General features: G+C 47.5%; 2 protein-coding genes across 3 annotated transcripts in view; both read right to left on the bottom strand.

The window, feature by feature from the left end:
• The window catches only part of COPG1 (coat protein complex I subunit gamma 1), a 30,210-nt gene extending 26,178 nt beyond the window's left edge, over positions 1–4,032 (bottom strand). For both annotated transcript variants that reach the window (XM_073351402.2, XM_073351401.2), the window contains exon 1: positions 3,870–4,032. In XM_073351402.2, the coding sequence (XP_073207503.1) occupies positions 3,870–3,906 (37 nt within the window). In that variant the 5' untranslated portion in view covers positions 3,907–4,032. The remainder of the gene's footprint in view (positions 1–3,869) is intronic.
• Positions 4,033–14,206: 10,174 nt separating this feature from the next.
• COL7A1 (collagen type VII alpha 1 chain) overlaps positions 14,207–19,110 on the bottom strand; it is a 129,959-nt gene continuing 125,055 nt past the window's right edge. Inside the window, exons 123-124 of the transcript XR_013636029.1 lie at positions 15,418–15,506; positions 14,207–14,554 (exon numbers count right to left, since the gene is read on the bottom strand). The gene's annotated coding sequence lies outside the window, so the exon portion shown is untranslated. The remainder of the gene's footprint in view (positions 14,555–15,417; positions 15,507–19,110) is intronic.

Raw genomic sequence — 19,110 nt, forward strand, 5'->3', positions numbered from 1 at the left:
TTGGGACTTCCTATAAGTTCTCCCCACCTTGCAGCAATTATCCATCAGTTAAGAAAAACTGTGAGACTTTCTTCAGAGCTAATCAATGTTACTCCTAAATGGGCCAGAGGAGGTTGTTGAATATAAAGAGCTCCCACTTTCAGTCCCCAGGTCTCAGAGGACTGCCACCTATGGGAGCAAATGATCAGGCCCAGAAATTAAACCCAGTGTAGCAACTGCCATAGAAAACACCAAAACACCAGACTGTGCGAATCTGGAATACTTTATACTTTGCATTATAAAACAATCAGAGAATTCATCAGTAAACTATATTTTTGGCTATACAGCTAATTAAAAAAACCCCAAGGCAGTGAACTGGAGAGCTTGGAAAAAGTGTATTTAATCATTCTGTTTAGTAGACTGCATGCTACTTTCTAACGAAAAACAGCAAAAAATGGGTCTGGAATGATCAGAAGGCAAGAACTACAATTATGATTAGTATCTAGTCCTCATTAAGTGTTTATTAGTGAACTGCAGCCTTTCATAAGCTGATAGCTATTGATAAGCAAATTTCATTAGTGCCTAACCTCAGTGTGGCCCACAGGCTATATACAGCCCATGAAACTCCACACTGCAGCCTATGGCCAGGTCATGTTTAATACAGAGATGCTGCCTGGAAAGAGTAGAGGTCCTGGCATGCAATGATCTGGACTTGAAACATCACATGCTGGGCTCAGTAGTCTTTGTAAGAATCATCCCTAAAGACAAGGTTCCTGCGGTGTTTGCGTGCAGCAATGGCTCCAAAATGCTCAAAGTAACATAAAATGCATTATTATAGGGATGATTCTTACAAAGACTACTGGTCCGAGTTTGTGAGTTTCAAGTTCAGATCATAATAGAGCATTGCATTCTGCTAATTCTTATGTAAATAAGATGCAGCAATTAGGCTCAGAATAAGTTACAAAGACAGTACCCTGTACCAAAGCTTGGACACTTACATGTTGGAGTGGGAAAAGAAGAATGAGGAGTGAGAAGGTTAGCAAAAAATTCCAGTGTGTACATGTGCACATGTTCCAAAGAGGGATTTGAAAAAGCACTCCTGGTAATTTTACTGGCAACTACATACAACTAATTCTGCATCCTGACAGCCACTCTGACCTCCTCTATTTGTGATTCTAAAATCTGCCATTAACAACATCACCATAGATTACTTCACCCTTCTCTAGCACCTTTCATCTAAGCATCTCAAAGCACTTTACATATTTTGATCTAAACAATTATCCCTATTTTAGAGATGGTGAAAACTGAGGCACAGAGAAGTTAAGGGCTACACTTCCAAACATGGCCTCTGTTTTTGCGTGACCAACTTGATATGCTCAGAAATATTACAGGTCTAAAGTTGGGCACCCAAAATTAGAGTCCACTTTTGAAAATATGTCCTTAAGTCACTTGACCAAGACTACATAAGAAGTCTGTAGAACACATTGGGATAGAACCCAAACACCCTGACTCCCAGCCCCAGGCGTGAATCACAAGAACATCTTTTTTGGGATTTCAGGATTCCACATAAAATATTAATCTACCGGGTCAGTAAATCAAGGGATGAGCTACTGCACTTAAGATTGTTCTATCCTGTACTCTTGCCATTTTCAATGTGCTCAGTGGAGCATCACAACGATTAGCTTTTGGACTGTCACCTTGTGCACGTGTAGGTAACCTGGATGGAGGAAGAAGTGTGCAGGGATGCTAGAAATCTTCATTTAACACAGAAAAAGGGAAGGGGAAATGACCACAAAGAAGAACAACAAAATAATTTAGAAGGCCTTTGAAATTGTCCAAGTAGTAAAGATGGTTGGGTAAACAAGGGCTTCTATTAATCAGTGGGAAGCAAAATGAGGTGGTAGAGCCAAGGCGAGGAAATAAAGGACCACATCTTCGACTGACCTCAGCTGCGTTTGCAAAGTTTGCATGGGCAACCAGATGCACTTACAAATGTTGAGGATGCAGTTAAGGAGACGTCCCTGAAAAGGTGGCCAAAAACAGATTCCCTCCTAAATGATCATACCTTATCAAGTACTGAGATGAAGAAAAGATGCAAAGGAAGCCTGGGATAAAGCCGAAACCTGAGCAAAGGGTTTAAACATACATTAAAATAAAAAAGTAAAGACATTCCTGGAAGCCACACATATGCAGAGATACATCCCTGAGACCAATCACTCAGATTATTTTAGAATTAAATTACTAAAATTACAAAAGGAGCAAGTTATATTACATGAATGGCCTAGAAGAAAGAGAGTTTCACGTGAACTTGAAGAAGATACCATGAGGTACAAGCGAAAACTCAAACACCTATCTGGACAGGCCTTCTGTCCAGCACTGTCATATCCAGCACTGATTCTATGTGGATCATGCAGCAAATATGATACAGCCTTCTCCTTTTATCCAGACACTGCTCCTCTGTTAAAGAGCAGCAGATGGAGAAGCAAGCAATGAATGATTTGGCAGAGCTGCTCCAAAATACCTAGAAGCTGCACCTGTGCTACTCAGTACAATGTTATGAAAGGTCCTGCAACATAATTTTGAAGACAATATTTTAAAGTCACTTTGAGCATTTCAGAGTCATCTTGCTAAAAAGAGACAACATGCGTGACACAAACACTACTGGAGAGACTATAAGCCAGTTTCTAGGCTGCTTTAACGCTTGGTTTGACAATCAGGAGAATTTTTCTCATATACATGTTTCTGACTGTGAGTCATGTATTAATGTGCAGAACTGTGTCCAACTGCCCGGTTGCTGTGTCAAGTGAAGGTGGTGCAGCTCCCTGGACTACTTCATCATCCTGCGCTGGCATGGACCAATGAGAACCTAATAGAGATTTTCCATTTCCAGATGCTATGGTCCAGTCTCCTAAGCTGTGTGACACTCAAATACTATGTAAATGATATAGATCAAGTTTGCCCAATAATCATTTCCACAATGCTTACCCAACCCCACCTTTCTGTTTATATTGTGCTCATCTCCATGCCATCTGAGTTCCAACCCCAACTTTTGTATCAGTTCATCAATATTTTACTCTACGGCAATTATCAGGAGATCAATATTTTACACTATGGCAAACACGGTCTCCTGAAAAAAAATCACCAGCTTTACATTTACATAAAACATCTTGAACAGCAATCTACACACAAATAAAGCAAATGTGGCTCTAGGCAAAGATGCTGCCACTAAAAGGACACAGAGGTTGCTTTATAAACTTGCAATTGGTACATCAGAATATCAACCATACATTTTTAAAAGCTACCAACACAGAAGCCAGGCGGGCCAGTGACTGCTTTGGGCGACAGAGAGCCAGGAGACAGGCAAAGGAGAGAAGAGGAGGCAGAGCATGAGGGGACGGGGTAGTTAGGGTTTCTCTAGATGTCATTTCAGGGGCATCCTCCTTAATCACCTGCCCCTCACTGTGCAGCTGGCTTTGGGACATCACCGCAGAGCAATGGGTAAATCAGGACTCCTATAAATCCGTGGGGCGCAAGGTGAGGTGAGCAGGCCAGAAAATAAAGGCCCCCACAACTTCATCTGGCGTCCTTAACTGGGTGGGCAAAGTTCGCACGGGCAGCCAGAGCCCCGGGGGGGCGTTGCGGGCAGAGTTAAGGAGAACGCCTGGAAAGGTCACTAGCCGGGGACACCTCACAAGCCGAGACCCGGGGCAAAGGGCTGGGCGGACGCTGAAAAGCAGCGCCCACCCGTGGGGCCGCGAGGCCGGGCACGGAGGCCAGCTCGGGACGCCAGCCGGCGGGGAGCTGGCCCCGGGCAGCGCGGTCGGGTCAGGGGGCAGACAGAGGGTCCCACGTCGGCACAGCCCCCCGGGACGGGCCCGTCACACGCTCACCGGCCTCCTCATCCTTCTTGTCAAACTTCTTCAGCATCCTGCCCGGGGCTGGGGGCGCGCGGGGGTCTCCAGCCCAGCACCTCCACTTCCGGCCGCGGCGCCGCTTCCTGCCAGCCTGTCACTGGGACAGCTCCGCCGCGCAGCGCCGCGCATGCGCATGCCGGGCTGGAGGCTGCTCGGGGTGACGTGGCTGGTGGTGCTGGGCGATCGCGCTGGGCGCGGGGGGGCGGGGCAGTGACTGCGGGATCCAATGAGCCTGCGGGGCGGGGCGGGGCGGCGGCTGAGGGGGAACCCAGAGCCTGGGGGCGCTGACGGGGGGGCGGGGCGGCGGCTGAGGGGGACCCAGAGCCTGGGGGCGCTGACGGGGGGCGGGGCGGCGGCTGAGGGGGGCCCAGAGCCTGGGGGCAATGACGGCGGGGCGGCGGCTGAGGGGGACCCAGAGCCTGGGGGCGCTGACGGGGGGGCGGGGCGGCGGCTGAGGGGGACCCAGAGCCTGGGGGCGCTGACGGGGGGCGGGGCGGCGGCTGAGGGGGGCCCAGAGCCTGGGGGCGCTGACAGCGGGGCGGTGGCTGAGGGGGGCCCAGAGCCTGGGGGCAGTGATGGGGGGGGTGGGGCGGTGGCTGAGGGGGGCCCAGAGCCTGGGGGCGCTGACAGGGGGCGGGGCGGCGGCTGAGGGAGGCCCAGAGCCTGGGGGCGCTGACGGCGGGGCGGTGGCTGAGGGGGGCCCAGAGCCTGGGGGCAGTGACGGGGGGGCGGGGCAGTGGCTGAGGGGGGCCCAGAGCCTGGGGGTGGTGACGGGGGGCGGGGCGGCAGCTGAGGGGGGCCCAGAGCCTGGGGGCGCTGACAGCGGGGCGGTGGCTGAGGGGGGCCCAGAGCCTGGGGGCAGTGATGGGGGGGGGGGCGGTGGCTGAGGGGGGCCCAGAGCCTGGGGCGGTGGCTGAGGGGGGCCCAGAGCCTCGGAGCGGGGCAGTGGTTGAGGAGGGCCCAGAGCCTGGGGGCAGTGACGGGGGGGCGGGGCAGTGGCTGAGGGGGGCCCAGAGCCTGGGGGTGGTGACGGGGGGTGGGGCGGCAGCTGAGGGGGGCCCAGAGCCTGGGGGCGCTGACAGCGGGGCGGTGGCTGAGGGGGGCCCAGAGCCTGGGGGCAGTGATGGGGGGGGTGGGGCGGTGGCTGAGGGGGGCCCAGAGCCTGGGGGCGCTGACAGGGGGCGGGGCGGCGGCTGAGGGAGGCCCAGAGCCTGGGGGTAATGACGGCGGGGCGGTGGCTGAGGGGGGCCCAGAGCCTGGGGCGGTGGCTGAGGGGGGCCCAGAGCCTCGGAGCGGGGCAGTGGTTGAGGGGGGCCCAGAGCCTGGGGGCAGTGACGGGGGGGCGGGGCAGTGGCTGAGGGGGGCCCAGAGCCTGGGGGTGGTGACGGGGGGCGGGGCGGCAGCTGAGGGGGGCCCAGAGCCTGTGGGGAGTAAACTGAGGGGATCACAGAGCCTATGGGGCAATGACCTGGGTAGTTAAAAGTTTCTCTGGACCTAGGTTATTTCACATGCTGTATTTGTTAATCTCCTGCCCCTCTGTGCAGCGGGTTTGGGACACAGGAATACTATTTCCTGGGGAAGCTCAGTGCTATTAGAGAGAGAATAACTCCTGCCAACTGTGGGACCTGACAACATATAATTGATAGGGTTGTGCCAAGTCATCTCCTTTACCTACTGCATAGTGGTCCTGCCCCACCAGTTTCCTGGGGCCTTTCACTGGCAACCGGGCTCAAAAGTGGGTGACATTTCCAGCCTATAGTGAAGGATGTGAGAGACCTTTAAGGTGTATATTGAACCTAAGACTTTTGTGAAATGTTAAACCAAATCCTTTCTGCCCATATCTAGAGGGGTCTGTTGGAGGAGAGTATTAAAGATCACAGGATGTTCTTTGAGAATCTGATGGGGTTATTGAAGGGGTCTTGGCTCACGTTCCCTTCTGCAGTAATACACCTGCTGCCACATATGAGCTATCACTGAGGACAGAGTGGCTGCTGGAGTCATTTCTGCAGTCCCATTGTGGCCATTTCCTATTTTCTTTCTGTATAGGCCATTGGGACAGCCTGAGTTTTCTTTACAATCATACACGGTTCTGTTATTCTAGGCTTAAAAGCCAGCTGCTGATTTCACATGGTTATTTTTAAAGGCTTCATTTCAGGGGGTGCAGTTCCCCTCTGAGTAAAGCTTGCATTCCCATTCAAAGCTTAAAGGAGGAAATATGAATGTTTCACACTGTTGATGTATTTTTTTTAAAATGAATCCCTTCCCTCATGTTGAAAGTTGTAGTCCAGTGCATGAGCCACACCAAAGCAGTAAAGCGTTCCTGTCTCACAGAGCTCACCATAACTGTCTGAGTATAATATAGAAAAATAGAATACTCAACTAAGACAGGTGGTGGTGCTCATAGTTGGAATATTTTAGCTAGACACTCCAAACTGGAAATAAAACGCAAATTTTTAAAAGTGATGAGTTATTAACTATTGGAAGAATGTATCAGGGGATGTGGTGGATTCTCCATCATTTGAAATCTTTTAATCAGAACTGGATGTCTTTCTAAAAACCAGGCTCTAGTTCAACCCCAAGAGCTTTTCCATTCCTGCCTTGCCCAAGAAATACCACTACTGTTTCCTGGCATCATGAACCCATCTACGGCACACCCCCAAAATAGCAGTAATGCATCCCACAGATGACTTTGCTCCTCTTATCGACCTCTTGAATAGCTCTAACAGTCTTCTGGATTGTGTCAGGATTGTTGCAGGCAAGCAAGGACTAACTAGTAATACCTCACAGTTTGTTTATATTGCTCCTTTCCCCCAAAGCAGTTTACTAGGTTATGTACTGGGATTATCTCATCCACCACTAGGGTGCAACATGACAGCTGTTGAAGAGAGCACAGTAATACTAAACAATGTAGGAATATGAAAAAACATACTATATCCTATGTAAACTACAGGGGAAATTAAGGAAAGCAGAATGGAATTAATCAAGTCGAATTTGGCCAAGACTCTGCGGTTAGCAGACTGGCTCTTGTAAAAAAACACCATGGGATTGTTAATGACCAAACGAAATCATGACTTAATTTGTACATCTCATTCTAACAGATGGCACCAGCCATACAGCACAGCACCTCCTATCATGTTGGCACATTTGTTCAGTGCTGACTCAGAGACAAGGGCATTACTTACCGAACCACTGAAACTTTACACTACCTTTGCAGGTGAGTCATCAAGGACTAGTTCTGATCCAGCCCAGCCCTTCTTAACTTGTGAGATTCAAGATTTGACTGGGTCACAGCACCAGCTGATATGGCTATAAGTCAGACAGTGCTGGGTGGGATCATTTAGTCCTTTAAACAAATGGGGTGGTCAGCCACCCTGAGCTGTGGATTGCTTCATCATCTTCTGCAGTTATCCTAACTTGGATTCAAAGTGCTTTCAAAAAGAAGCCTGGTATGTTATGAATCTACCTACAGATCTTATTGTCAAAGTTAGTGGTGTTTTACCTGAAGTTGCCTCCCAATGGCATACTGTTTTGTTCACCTCCCTGATCCCCTAAATCAAGAAGTGCATAGGAAGTCTGTTCAAGGGCATGTAGCCTGACACCGTAGCTCTGCTTTAATGCCTGCTGAGAAAATATGTAATAAGAAATGTACTTACTGTAGAGTAAGTAGTCCTCAGAGAACATGGCAATGTCTGGGATAAACTCCAGCTAGTTTGAGTACAGTTTCTCTTTCTGGTCTGTCCTTTACTTGTTCTGTGTAAATGGCCTGTGTACTTTGTACCAGTGTGTCAGCCCCAGCTCTGTGCTGTTATCTCAAAACCTCACTGAAGAAGTTGGAGTCAGGGTCCAACAGGGAAACCGGACACTTCACAGTTACACACAGTTGCATTCATCACTTGTAAAAGCCAGCAATTCTGCTAGATCTCTTGCTGGTGTGGGGACCCAGACAAGACATCAGAGGCAGGGAGTCCGATCCATTGCTGATGTAAACTGGTGTAACTTCATTTCTTTCAATGGACCAGTGTTGAGTTGTCTCATTTTTTGAGATGATCCCTCTCTGTGAATTACCCTGCCTTTCATTTTTATTTCTGTACACTGACCCCTGAATTTGGTCAAGGAAGGCTGGGCACAGCTGCTTCTAAAGCTCATCAGTGCTGTACCTGGGTCAGCCAGGGAGCAGTGGTTCAAGGGCTTAGCACATTTTATCCATGTGGAACTAAAACAAACTCCATGGGGTACTGCAGTAACCTTAGGGACTCCTACCCCTCTTCCTCTCTCATCTCACCCTGGTCCATCAGTAAAACACCAAGGCCCATTTCCCTCTCCAGATGGTTGACTTCAGGGGTGACCTTGGGACAACTTCATTTTCTTAGGGTTCTATACATGGTAAGGTGTTCTGTGTTTGTAAGATTTGACGTGCTTGTACTAAGTGACTATAGAAATGCATGACCCCTTAGGGTGTAAGGGTCTTCCGGCCTATTAAAGATGTAGCAAGATGTGGAGTGACAGGATAGTCCAAAGTGTTGTAAAGAAATCAGATCGGATTTGAAAATGCCACTTTTTACTGTACATATCACACGTCTGTCTGTACATTCTCTGCAGAATTGTTCAGGGTGGTAAATAAAGCTTTATTTAAAGAAAAAAATGGTCTTTAACACAGACACAAATGGAGAGGGAAATATATTCAAGAAGTTTCATTTCAAATTTCTTGAAGATGTTATCTTTAAAACTTATCAGCAGTTTGCTGTATTGTCTAGAAAAAGCTCAGCTGTAGTTGAGTCACATGAAACTACGCTACACCTGCAGCTTAAGGGTTCACTGTAAAGAGAAAAAAGCAATGGGCCTATTTCTGATAGAACACTGATGTAAATCAGGAGTGACTCCTCTGAAGTTAATGGCGATACCCCGATATGATAAGAGAAAAATCAGACCTCCTCTATTTAAAAACAAACACTTTTCCCTCCATGGTCCTAACAACACCAAAGATTATTAAAACAAATAATTCCATTGTTTCTGTTTACTAACTTTTAGCCTTTCACTCAGATTGGCACAGTAAAACTCTCCCAGGCAGTTTCACTTTCTGATTCTTCACACTCCTGCACTAGTGTGGATGGCTTGAGTTTGTGTTTCCAAAACTACAGGGGAGAATGTTTAAATATAAAAATAACTTGTTCTCATTGAAATGAAGAGATCAGGAAATTTCTCTGTATACTAAGTTGTGTGAAATTCATAATTTTTTTGGTAGGGGGACCAAACTACCTGCTAGTGATCTTTTTACACATGAAACTATGGTTATGTTGACTATAAGGAACAGAGGGGTACTATTTATTTAATGTTACCTCTTTGCCTGTTCTGCATTGTCTAGTAACACTGATGCATCCCACATGTGTCATGTTCTGACAGAAGCCAAGATAATCACACAGAAGAAATACCTGCAGGAGCCGTTGGATTTGAAAAATGCTCTGTAAAACACTAACTACTCCAGAGACCCAGTTCCTCACTTTTTTATTTCTAGCTTTTTCTTGGGGCTCCATCATTGTAGCATCTGAACATATCAGATATTAATAATGTTATCCTCACAACACCCTGTGAGGTAGGGAAATATTATTATTGAAATTGACACACAAAGAAAGGGACTAAGGGTCTTTTCCAAGGTTGCTATGGAGGGAGTCTGTAGAACAGCTGGGAATAGACAGGAGGTCTCCTGAATTCCAGTGCAGAGCCTCAATAACAAGACCATTCTTCCTCTGGATACACCTAACTTAGATGCCAACTCGCTCAGTTCAACAAAATGCCATCACTAAATTAATAACAAGTCAAATTCTGAGACCCTTACACAGTTTTTACTGGGTTTTCCTGAACAAGGACAGAATAAAAGCCTCAGTATTTTGCACATTAATAATACACAATTACAAACTGGGTTTCATCCGTATATCAGCGCAGCATTTATAAAAGTGGGTCAGCATCTTTATCCCCGTATTACAGATGTGGAACTGAGGCAGAGAAGGGACATGACTTGACCAATGTCACACAGTGAGTTAATGGCAATTGCTTGCATGGACAAGTAAAATTAGGAAAGTATTTATGTATGTTTAAGAGTCCTGCTTGTGGCTTCAGTTCTTGAAAGTGACTCCCATTTCCTTGCATGTTCCTCCTCCTCCTCCTCTATAGTAGTGGCTGCTAGTAGACGTAACTAAGCTGTGCAACAAAGAGCCTGGGCATCTGTAGAAGCGGCTGAACAAAAAGAGGTGGTGCTGGCTCCATGTGAATAGCCAGCTTTCTGTGAACCACAGATCACAATGGGAGAATCCTTGTGCTAGACCACATCTGTGCTACAGAGATTTCCAAATTCAGCTGAATCTGACTGCTGTAGCTTTTCTGAATTGGAACGAGATTTATTTTCTGCGTCCAATTTGTGCCATGAGCTCTGCGTTGGCTGCTGCTTTGGCCCGCATCTGCTTAGCTTTGGCTAGGTCTATCAGGATTTTCAGGATATGGGTGGGGACATCAAGTGATAGGGAGAACTTGGTCCCAGGGCTGCTCTTTTTGACGATCATGGCTTTCTTGTGGCTGAGTGAAGGCAGCAAGGAAAGCGTCCTCTTGGCTGACTCCTCCAGTAATGCCCAACGTGTTTCCTTGTGGCTAGACCCAGCCTCGTCACCACTACTATGGCGACTTCCATTTGCTACTGAGAGGCCCTTAGCACCAAGCAGGTTCAGGATCTTGCTGTTTTCCATGGTTTCTCTGCTCACCGGGTTGTCTCTCTTCTCAGGGCCAGTTTGGTGAAAGTTTGTTTCAGCATCATAGATATTCTGAAGCATCTCACGCCCCATTTTCTTAGAGGCTCTTGCTGGAGCCCAGGACAGAATCAGGAAGCTCAGTAACACTAAGATTCTGTGGCAGGGCATCATCTAGGAAATCTGCAAATGAACATGCAGTGCACTTTCAGTAATGAGCAGGGGCCATTCCATGGAAAATCAACAGGCTGTGTACAGAAAGAAAGTGTCTTTACACATGTTATAGCTGCAAATCCTTGTCCCGTATCAGCCATGTAACATTCTGCAAAAGGGGGATTTTCTTTTAACTGACATTAACTTGTTTTGCTGCCAGCTGCACCCAAAATGTTTAGCAGCAGAGCAGTCACATTCTATCTGCATGCAGCTGGCAGGTGCATACTGTCTGGTTGTGCCTCAACAGATGCCTACTTGTTAGTGGTGAGTGAAGTGATTTGTGTGTGTTTTGTATATCGCTTTGTAAAGTGCATTGGGACCTCAGGAATAAAGGCACTAGAGCAATGTAAAATACCATGCAGGTAAGAAAGATATAGAAAGCCAAGGATGTGGTTGAGACAAGGCCCCTGCTCCATCTCTACATGTGCGGATTCCTGTCTGTTATGGGGGAAATCTTGGGGGAAGGTGCTCTTCAAAGCAGCTCTGTGGCTATTTTGTGTTGCTTCACCAGTGCAAAGCAGCTGGAGCTAAGGATCTGGCCCATTACCTACAACTTACATTGCTTCTCGTATAGTATGGAGAAAGGGGCGAAAAGCACCTTAGACAAATGGAGGGCCAAAAAATCATGTTTTGAGAATGACAAAGCCCAACATATTTAGGGCTGCAAATGAGTCCTTAGAGCTAGTGAGAAGTGCCGGGCACCCTGCGTCAATGGGTTGCAAATCCTCAGAGTTTGAGGGATACCTTTGGGTAAGTGGCTGGGGTTTTAAAAATATATTATTTCAAGTCTTTCTTCAAAATAAAGATTTGCCGTTTTTGTACCAAGATGTTTGATTGAGTTCATCTCTGCCGAAAGCTTGCCTAGCATTTCAAGGGAGTTTGAGGGACACTGATAGGGTGGAGGCAAATCCCTTTCAGTTTGCTGCCGTCTAGGAGGCAGGAATTAGCCTGTCTGTTTAATGTATGGTCACTGGGAATGCACTGATCTTCCTTTCCAGGTGGGAATGCTAGCAATGCCTAGGTCTGTCTGCATGGGAGTTGCTCACCACTGTTCTAGGTACATCCAGGCAAAATGCCCCTGCTTTGCTTCCAGACATGATAGGTGCATCCCAGATAGAACACACATACTGTCCTGCCCAGTGTACCAGGAACATCCAAGTAAAACACTTCTACTATGCTGGCAAACATACCAGGTATGCTCACATCTGGGATTTAGTCTGTTCATGGCCTAGGCCAAAAGTGACATAATCTGGGACTATCCCCTTAAACACAAATCTTATGGGGGACTAGTCCATCACCTCCCCCAGCTCCAAAGGGCAAACATTTTGCCCATTTAACACTTATTTTACAACTTTTATTTTCACCACAATCTTTTTAAAGGTTATTGGCTTGTTAATGGAGGAGACAGTTCCCTATTGTTTTTACGTATGTTGTTTAGGCAGTTAGTTCCTTTGCCCATTACTGATGCTTCCTCTTCTGACAAACCCCAGAATGCAGAGAACATCCCTCCCCCCACCCCCAAACAGACCTTTGGAAAGTCTTTTTCCTAGGCAGCCTCCGAGAATTTGCCAAAGTTATCTGCAATGATTTATTTCTAGGGGGAAAGGCAGAGAAATCCCTCCTCACTTCCAAACTGCCACCTCATTGTAAATGCTCTGTACCCGCCCACACTTTCCCCCAGCCACGGAACACCCTCTCCCCTTCCCCCACAGTTGACATTTTAATTTGTAGTTAGCGTGCAAGGTGCTATTTAGCCCAGTCTGCCTCCAGCCCTTTGTGGCCTCCTCCCATCAGCAATTTCACAGAGACCCTCCTGGGAATTTCTAGCCAAAGAGGGTTCGAAGCTTGATTTTTTGGCAGCATTAGAGAGGGGAGAATTGGAAGGTTCGCTGGTGAGGTGTATGCCACAACTTTACCTTTGGGCCCTAAATGCTGAGGAATGTAGTTAGGCTGGGCAGGACTTCTGGGATGAACGGGTTGGGGAGGTAATGGACAGTAAGGTAACATTTCAATGGATTGGGACATTCCAGTTACCATCCCTTTTCCTTGTGATGTTGTTAGCTGATCTTCATGGTATTTTTGCATTTTTTTTTTCCTGATTAAAATGTTAATTTCCTCTTGGTTTCATGCCCTTTATCTATTCCATTAGCCAAGGAAATAAGCTTGAAAAACCTTTTCAGATTGGATCATGTCAGTTTAGGGAATTTATCTCAGGGTGGCAAAATAACAAGCGGAAGGGGCTATTAGATATTTCCCATGACTAAAAACTTATGATCTTTCCTTTGAACATTAAATTGGAAATTAAAAATGCAAATCTAAAGATTTTTTTAGGCTCCCTTACCCTCATGCAATCTATTCTTGATACCCATTTCCCTATGATGCAATCATCTATGTTTTCTGGGGCACAACCTAACAGACTGGTTAACTAAGGCAACAAGAGATTAAGTAATTTACGTAAAATCATACGAGTCAGTGGCGGGAATAGAACTCAAGTCCTGTCTTCTAGGCACCTGCTATAACCACTGATCACAGTGTTTTGTATAGCCAAGTATAGAACCTGTCTCTTGATGTCCAGTCCCTTCTGTTCTAAACACCAGACCCCACTCCATACAAGTTAGTCACTTGTATCTCACAAGAAAGAGCTTAAATTGATCCTCCACAAACATAGCTACCCTCACCTTGAATTTCTCTAGTCATTGGCCCAGAACTACCCATGGCAGTTGCCACACATCCCCAAACTCATGTATCAGTCCCCCAAGTTTGAAAAAGAATTGAAGAGACCTTGTGCTATGGATGCAGCCATGGCCACACATATCATTGTATAAGTGATGGGATCAGGAAATATTCCAAAAAGGTGATTGCCTTATAAGCACCACATTGGGGAAAGATCACCTATCAGACTGACCTTCCCATCAAGACCTTTCCCTAATATCCAGGTTGCATTTGTTCTTCTTTTAACTTTAGTTCTTTATTCTTCATTTTAGCACCAGGGGGTCAGTGGGGTTAAATCTCCCTTGTGCTAGATTGTAATCCTGCAGGCATTTTTGTATCTTTAATTCTGTCACATTTTGCATAATTGGTTTTGCAGATTGAGTTCCCTCAATGTATCCTGTTCAGTCAGACACTCAAATCCCAGCACTGTTTTACTGAAGCTAGATGACTTGCTCGACTGTTAAGAATTCCTAGATCCCCAGGACAGGTTCGAACAAGTGGTTAGATGTCAGATTTCCATTTTCTGTATGGTCTCACGGGTACATTTGCCCAAGAAACAGGAGAAGGAGCTAAAAATCACATTTGCTGATTGTGTAAAACCAATTTCTCATAATCTCTCTCTCAATTCAATCTTAAGCATTTTAAATACATGGCAGGAGCCAGGTGCCAGAGACACAAATTAAAAGCATATATTCTCTCCCAGAGGATTATACTCTATCACTTAAATTAGACCCTTAATTTATTGTAAAGTTTGAAATCTCACCTTTCCCAGTAGAACCTTCTCCTGCCAGCCGTCTCCCGTTCAAATACAACTTTGTACAACGTCAACAAACTAGTCACACTCCACTGAAGTTAGCAGAGAGAATGGCTGAGTTAGGAGCCTCTTGCAAGTGCTGCCTCTGTGTAAGGGCAGCACACTCTCTTCATTCAGCTCCAGACTCCTGGGCTCTTATTGTCACCCCAGTGCTGTCTCCTCCTCCTCCTCCTCCTCCTGCCCTGAGGCTGGGTATGACATGGGGTGAAGACGGTGTTAATGAGAATTTTGCCTCAGTACAGATGAGATCATCTCAGAAGGGCAAGGGGGGCATGCTTGCCCCCTTCCCCGGCTCCCCAGCAGCACAATGAGAGTGTTTCAGGGTATTCTGGGAATGTGATGCAGCGGAGTATTAATTATTTCATGTTTGACTATCAAGATGATTTTTCCATTTAATTGAGCACTCCTGCTCCTATCATCCTTGTTTAATCATGTGAGGCGGGGGAAAAACACACATGCCAAAGCCTCAGGGAAGTATCAGTGACGCTTCTGGATAAGTGACAGTCTCAGACATCAAATATATATCATGCTGTAAAAGGTTTTCTGATTTTTAAATGTGCTGCTTTGGAGCCAGCAGCCTGGAGCCTCCTGGCTGCAGTGATGTTACTGTGATATGCTGGCAAGTGGTGCATATCACATCTCTGGGTGCTTATCCCTTGTAAGTAACAGTACTTTGCATGGCTATAGCATCTCAAAGCACTTTACAAACAATCCATTTACCCACACAACATGCCCCACCCCCCTTACATGGGTCTCATCTTCATTTGTTGATGGGGAAACTGAGGCCCAGAGAGGTGACAGGGCTTGCTGAGTGGGGCATGAGGACTCAGGAGTCATAGTCCCCAGTTCCCTGGTCTAATAATTATTAAGTCAAATTATTACTGCACTGGGCAGGAGACGGACTGGATAACCCAACAGGACTTTTCTAGCTCTTCTCTGGTTATTTGCACATTTCTAAGACACCTATCACTGTAATATGTAGGCACCATTATCTACGTTTAGAACAACAGGGCCTTCAAATTCCTATCCCCTCTCCACAGATTGCACTTACTGGCTCCTGAGCCGTTCAGCTGGCATAGTTAATTGCAGCAGCAGTGTTGCTGGGGCCCTTCCACAGCTTATTTGTCGGGCTGAAGTCTTCTGAAAGAGAGGAGTCTGTGAAGGTTGCAAGACTCATGCTTAGCTTGATTATTGGTGATGCAGAGTTTCACAGACAAGGGCCTCTACCAAAAACGCCAAGCTCTCATGAATTGAGACTTGCACTTGGTCAGCCACACATCATCCCCAGAGACCAATGCAATCACGGTTGGATATGTAGGGAGAGGTGTCTGTGAGTCAAGATACAGCCCAGAAAGACTTCAGAGAAAAGGGCTAGGAGCAGACACAAAATTGACTTGGAAGCCATCACAGAGCTTGGGTATGATGTGCCCTCATCTAGTCCTTATGCCTAGTGGGAGGAGTCTGCGTGCTGAAGCCCTGGCATTCCTAGGCAGCCTTCTGGGTCAGCCCAAGTTCAAGGTGAGTTCGTTAGCCCCCTAAGCAATGCTCTGTTTATCAGCTTTAGTGAGGAGGAAGGCTCAGATCAGCCTCTTTCACTGCTGAACTATGGATGGGGGAACGGACAACTGGGATCCTCCCTGCCAGTTACTGTATGAGCTTTAGGAGGGCACTTTACAAACAATACCACCACAGTCTGGCAAGGATAGAAAGCGGCTGGATGCCAGCCCCTGGCTTCTTATGTGAAATGAGTTGGTGTGTCTTCAGCCTAGTGTCAATTGGTGTTGCAGAATCACCACCACCACCACCAAGTTGGCATTAACTGGCACCTCTGTTAGCAGGCTCAGCCACCATCTGACCCCCAAAGAGCCCGTGTGACTGAACTCCCCTCTCACCACTAGAGGGGGCCCTGTTGAGGTTCAAGCTGAGACACACACACAGTGGTGGGGATAGATGGGGGAAGTTTGCCTTTTTGCTGCCCAAGCAAGTAAGCTATTCTTTTGATACGTGGGAATGAGTCTCTATCGCCATCAAGCCAGCACCATCCACTCCACCAGCAGAAATTCATATCCCCCCCGGCCCCAACCTATTTCAGCCTGCAGCCCTGCCTCCGCTGAGGTCAGCCAGTGAACACTGAGCACATCAGGAGCCCAGCAGAGGGTGAAGCCAGCTCCAGGGCATCAATTATGGGTAGGGCCCTACCAAATTCACAGTCCATTTTGGCCAAATTCAGGGTCATAGGACTTTAAAAATCATAAATTTCATGATTTCAGATATTTAAATCTGAACGTTCACGCTGTTGTAACTGGGAGGGGTCCTGACCCAACTCTGAAGGCAGCAGCGCATAAGGGTGGCATGGTATGGTATTGCTGACTGGCTACTGGTGGGGCGCCGCCTTCAGAGCTGAGCACCTGGCCAGCAGCCACTGCTCTCCGGCCACCCAGCTCTGAAGGCAGCGCAGTAGGAAGGGTGGCAATACCGTGACCCCCCCACAATAACCGTGCCACCCCACCAATCGTTTTTTTGGGTTGGGACCCTAGTTTGAAAAATGCTGGCCTCCCTCCTGAAATCAGTATCGTAGAGCGTAAAAACACACACAAGACCAGATCTCATGGGGAGACCAGATTTCACTGTCCAGGATGCATTTTTCACGGCCATGAATTTGGTAGGGCCCTAATTATGGGATGAGGCTGCTGACAGCAATCAGTCACAGTCACACTCATGCACAATGGGACAAAGCCAGTTGTGAATGAATGGATCTGCTTTGCCTGGCCAGTTACTCCTGCCACACGCACACGGGGGTCTTTGTTTGATGCTATTAATAACCGTGTTCTGCGGCTTAGGCCTGGCAGGCTTCGGGCTGTGTTAGGGACCACTGAACAGCGCCCAGGGCTCCCCACTCAGAGGCTGACTGGAAGTTGAGTTGATGGGATTGCAATGACGCATGCATTGGGATACCCCTTGCTGAGCCAGCTCTCGCCCAGGCCAGGCTGGAAGTGTGCCAGGCTCAGATATCCAGCAGCCAGAGTCACGCCCTAGGCCACACTGGGCAGAGATGGGTTATTTTTAGACATTTTCGGTTTAGTTTGGGTTTTGTTGAGTGGGGGCTGTGCCCAGCACGGGAGTGGAGTAGGGAGATGGTGGCTGCTAGAATGAGCCCAGTGCTGCTAGAATGAGTTGAGGTTGCATAGGACAGGCAGGTCCTTCGGTACAGTGGGTGCTAAAGCAGCAGGATCTGAGCCTCGGGTCCTGTGGAGTCTCCCTTTACTGGTAAACAAGTGCAAAGTGCTCTGACAGGACACGGAGCAAGAGACTCCTGCGTTATACTGCCATCTCTGATATTGCCCCCTTCTGTGGCTCTGGGCAAGTTACTTTCCCTTTCTATGCCTCGGTTTCCTCTTCTATAACAAGGGACAGCAGATACCTGTGGATGCCTCACAGTCGGGTGTTAGGGGCAATTTGTTCATGTCTGTAAAGTGCTCTGAAGATTAAGTCTACTATAGACTCAACCATTTGGTTGCAGAGTAAGCACTGCACAGAGGCCACGGAGTGGCTGGACTGGGGGAATTGTAGGGTAAGAGACCAGAACCTCACTCTGCTCCCATATGGGTTAAAGACTCTGCTGGAAGCACAGGGCAATGGGTGGATTCTTCCTTGGTGTGTCCAGGAACTGTTTGGGACCCTGTTTCATCCTTTGCACAGGCTGCTTTCCAGCTCTCCTCCCATTCTCAGTGCTGAGCCCAACACAGAAACCTGCCTCGTTGATGCCTCTCACCTCTGCAGGTAATAGAGAATCTTGTGTTGTCGCTTACAGGGTCTGTCATGGTCCTATGGCTTTCATTGTTGGCCTTTAGCGAGGGCTGGATTCATTTATGTACCAACAGCCTGTCCTGCTTTACTAGCTGAAGCCACAAAGAGGGCAGGAGAAACAATGCAGGGAACAGAGGCCTTCCTTATCAAGTGAAATCTGCCTGCCAGCTCGTCAGAGCAGCTGAAATTAGACTGAAGGCATGGATTCATATAAAGCATCGGGAACATTATGCAGAGCCACAATCGCAGTGACACAGCATGTGCTGGACACATTAGCATTGTAGCTCTCATGCCCTAGCCCTTGCTGATGACTAAGTTGCTGATGCGGGCAGAGTGTCACCCAGGAAGTCACATGCTTGGTCATGTGAGTGAGGTGCGCAGCACTGCTGAGTGGGGCCAGAGCGCAATACTAACCTTAGTGGGCTAGTTTCTGTAATTAGCTGGCTGCGACTGTAAAGACACGCCAAAGAGGCAGAAATGACCATCATCCACTCGACAGTTTGCTGGGTGAATGTCATTTGGCATGGCACCCGCTCTGGATTCCTCAGCAATAAACCCCACATGACAAGGGTCATGTCCTCACAGCCTTGGGGCCAAAGTGTGTGCACCAGGGAGGAGGTTACCAAGTGCAGCCTTCTCGGAGCTGCAGCGAAAGACCCTGCTTTTGCTCAGAAGATAAGACTGCACGAGTCTCACTACTGACTGCACCCTGGGCACCAGAAAATGAGTGGGGAGAGCTGGCACATTTTTCTGTTATTGTAGGGTTGCTCCCAGATGCTAGACTGCATTTACTGGTCAGTTATTGAAGGGAAAATTGCAAGAGTTGGATCATCTTAGTAGAGTTGCATGTGAGCACCAGGCACTTATGTTGGTTTGCTATCATCAGGTCACTTATGAGTCATGGCTTTTTATATAACAAGGAAAAAACAAATTTAAG

This window comes from Lepidochelys kempii, chromosome 7 (genome assembly GCF_965140285.1).
Source record: "Lepidochelys kempii isolate rLepKem1 chromosome 7, rLepKem1.hap1, whole genome shotgun sequence".
Lineage (NCBI taxonomy): Eukaryota > Metazoa > Chordata > Testudines > Cheloniidae > Lepidochelys > Lepidochelys kempii.